Genomic DNA, 3,229 nt, shown 5'->3' on the forward strand with positions numbered 1-3,229 from the left:
TAATTAACAGGAATGCAAAAGCTGGCTTGATTCCTCACTATGCTGTAGTGTAAGAACTATACTACATAATATTTTGAACTAGGAAATCATACTGTATTGCAAGATAAAACAGACATTTCCTTGTGTGTTCCTGGTGACTCTACTAATTCAAAATCTGGCCTAGTGCTGATGTCTTCAGTTTAAGTACGCACCTAAGTGTTTCACTACACAGCTTGAAATACTTTCTACAGTTAACATAAAAATTATGCTGAAGGCAAACACATAATTTTTATTTCCTCCTCAAGCTACAATGCTGTAATTTAATTTAGAGTCAACATTTCTAAGGATTCTTGTCTGAGAATTAAGTCCATCATTCACTGAAAAAAAAAAAAAAAATCAATTTCTTTGTGAATCACTATACCACTAATCTGTGGTATTAAATTCCACTGCACTAACCTGTACTGAGGCTAAGATAAGCATCACACTCTGCAGGCCTACAGCTCCTACCTGGCTGATGCTTTAATTAGGTCACTAGGGAATAGGCTTGCTTGGCTAAGAACTTTTAGGACTGGACCAGTGTTTTCTACAGGATGGCTAACCAGATCAGCTGCATTAAAACCCTGTGCAAGACAGATGGAGAAAATGAAAAAAAAAAAAAAAACCAACACCATGAAAGTGAAGGAAAGAAGTATCTATAAACTTCACTATTCTCTTTTGTGAAGATGGTGTCTCTTAGGACAGAGCCTGCTGCCTTGCTTTGGAACTAGCAATAGTATAAGAATGCTAATGTCCTGTTTAACAGAAACATCTTAATAAAACATAAAAAGATCTGCTTTCTTTGATGTAAGGTCCCTATGTCTTTCTAAAATATCAATCTATTCTAGAGCTTTGAGTATAAACAAATCCCTTACACAGTCCATGCCAGTTCCAGGCTGAATTACAATAGCAAAAACATGGTTCTTTTTTCAGAAAAGGTTTCTCAGTGATTTACTATAAAGCTAAAACATTTGCCTTGCCTATTTATTTTTTTTTATATAAAATGTATAAAATAAACGCGTGTGCCCTTTTCAATACAGTCTGTCTGCGTAGATAGTTTACACCTTTCCAGTTCTGAGTAACATGACAAAAAGTATGCTTAAACTTTCCATAGGCAGGAAAATGCATTGTCGGGTTTTGTCTCGTTAGGATGCTGCTCCACAAACAGTGATCTCAGGAGGCTGAGAATCCCAATGACAGCACATGCCATCACCACATACTGCAATTAACAAGGACTTATTGATTACAACAGTTGTTAGATCAAAATAAATAAAGCAGTCTCTCAATCAAAAGACAGGGAAATAATATCATGCTAGTGCACAATACAATCAACATATGTAGCGCATTCCTATTTTCCACATCCTCCTTTGATGGTCTTGCACTAAGTTGGAAAAGCCTCTTGCCACAGGATACCAACCATACAGTGAAACATCGAAGCTGTCTGCAGTCAGTTTCAAAGGATTTACATTTGGTTTACGTTAATTTTCCTTGACCGGCAGTTAATTAAAGAGCAGCTGAAGTACAAGATATTTCCCCCAACTCTAGTGGCATACATGGTCATGTCAATTGGTTGCAGTTTGAACAGCTTCAGTTCATTTTTGTTATAATTTAAAATCTCTGATAAAAAAGGTATTAAACCAATGTCTTGTTATACAGAAACCACTGCCTTTTTGAGATAAAGAACATAACATTCCATATATGCTGTAATGTGCCACATTTTAAAAAGGTAACTTGCCTTTTCTTTTTTTTTTTTTTTTGTATTCCAAATACAAACATGTGGCGCACATTTGTGTTGCTTAAAACTTTAAGTCTGGTATCTGTTAAATCATTCATTGTAGTTGAAATTCCTGGGACCACACAGTGCCATGTCTTCCTTAAACCATCTATTGCACCAGAAATGAAAGGCTGTGATGGAGATGTTCTTCCTATACTTTTCTAACACAGGAAATAGCTGGTTTAACATAAAAACAAATGCAGCTAAGCTACGTTGCCAGCAGTGTTTCTCCCTCGGTATCATCCCGGAGAGAAAGAAAACAAATGACAGAAAAGGCTCCAGCCCAGATTGTGACTATGTGCAAACACACGACCAGCACTTAACAGTAACGTCCCATTACGACACTGTTAACAGGAATTTTTTAAAATTCAGGTGTAAAAAACTTTTTCTCAGGTTAGGAATTGGCACAAACATAATCCAGAGATTATCCTTTATAGCAGCTTTTCCTTTCATGTGCTTGGCTTTTCACACAAAGCACAGCAAACACGAGAAGGGTTACAACCCAGTTACAACGAAGTGGCTCCAGCTCAATGTCTTGGAAGCAGAGAGGAGAAAAGGGGGAGCCCCTTCTCTCTGCAGACCTGTCAGAGGCTCCCCTCTGTAGGGGGTAGTCTGTGGGTCCCCCACAGGTGCAATCCAGCTCCCCACTTGGGAAGCCAGAGCCAGGCTGGCCACCTCACAGGGGGAGGGAGCCCTCCTGGTCCCCCGCTTTGTCCAGCCTCTCAGGCAGGGTGAGCACGAAGGGTAGGAGCACACCCTTGGCATCTAAGGGAGCTTTAAGAAGCTCCCCATCAAAGGTGCCCTTGAGCCCGCCATCTGCTTCCACCTCGCCATCTTGGGCTAGGCTGAAGCGGAGGGTGCCGGTCCGGTTGACACAGTAGATGGTGTTGCCCAAGGGGGCGCAGCGGAAGGGCTGGATGGGGCCGCCGCTGGGCCGCAGGCTGGCGCACTGGCTCCAGCGCTTGGCCACCGTGTTGTACCGGAAAACTTCGACACCACCGCCAGTCCCACCACCAGGGCCCTGCTCCCCACCACGGCCACTGCTCACATCGAAGCGGTAGATGAAGCTCTTGAAGGCCACCATGTCAGCAGAGCGCCGGCGGCTGGTGTTGTAAGGGCACTCCTGCCACTAGGCGCGCGTGGGGTCATACTTGAGCAGGCGGTAGAAGAGGGAGCCCCCCGACACATAGATCTCCCCGTTGCAGGTGGTGGCCTCATGAGCCACAGCAAAGGCACCCTTGGGCAGGGGTGCCACGGGGCTCCAGCGGTCAGCCCGCGGGTCATACCTCTCCACGGTGAAGAGGCACTCGCCCCCCACGGCATAGAGGTAACCGTCCAGGGCCAGCAGCTTGAGCTGTGAGCGGGGCTGAGCCAGAGGCAGCTCCTGGCTCCAGGTGTCAGTGAGGGGGTTGTAGCAGAAGACCTTGTCGGAGAGGCGAG

The 3,229-nt window shown here is 44.4% G+C and overlaps 1 protein-coding gene across 1 annotated transcript; it reads right to left on the bottom strand.

Annotated features, from left to right (window-relative positions):
- Nucleotides 1-2,465: 2,465 nt before the first annotated feature.
- KBTBD11 (kelch repeat and BTB (POZ) domain containing 11) lies at nucleotides 2,466-3,227 on the bottom strand (the record flags this gene model as incomplete). Its single annotated transcript, XM_009880530.1, is given in 1 exon segment — nucleotides 2,466-3,227. A coding segment is annotated over 1 exon segment (762 nt), but the record flags the coding sequence as incomplete, so codon positions are not given.
- Between the last annotated feature and the right edge of the window lie 2 nt (nucleotides 3,228-3,229).

Source organism: Charadrius vociferus, unplaced genomic scaffold (genome assembly GCF_000708025.1).
Source record: "Charadrius vociferus isolate BGI_N301 unplaced genomic scaffold, ASM70802v2 scaffold123, whole genome shotgun sequence".
Lineage (NCBI taxonomy): Eukaryota > Metazoa > Chordata > Aves > Charadriiformes > Charadriidae > Charadrius > Charadrius vociferus.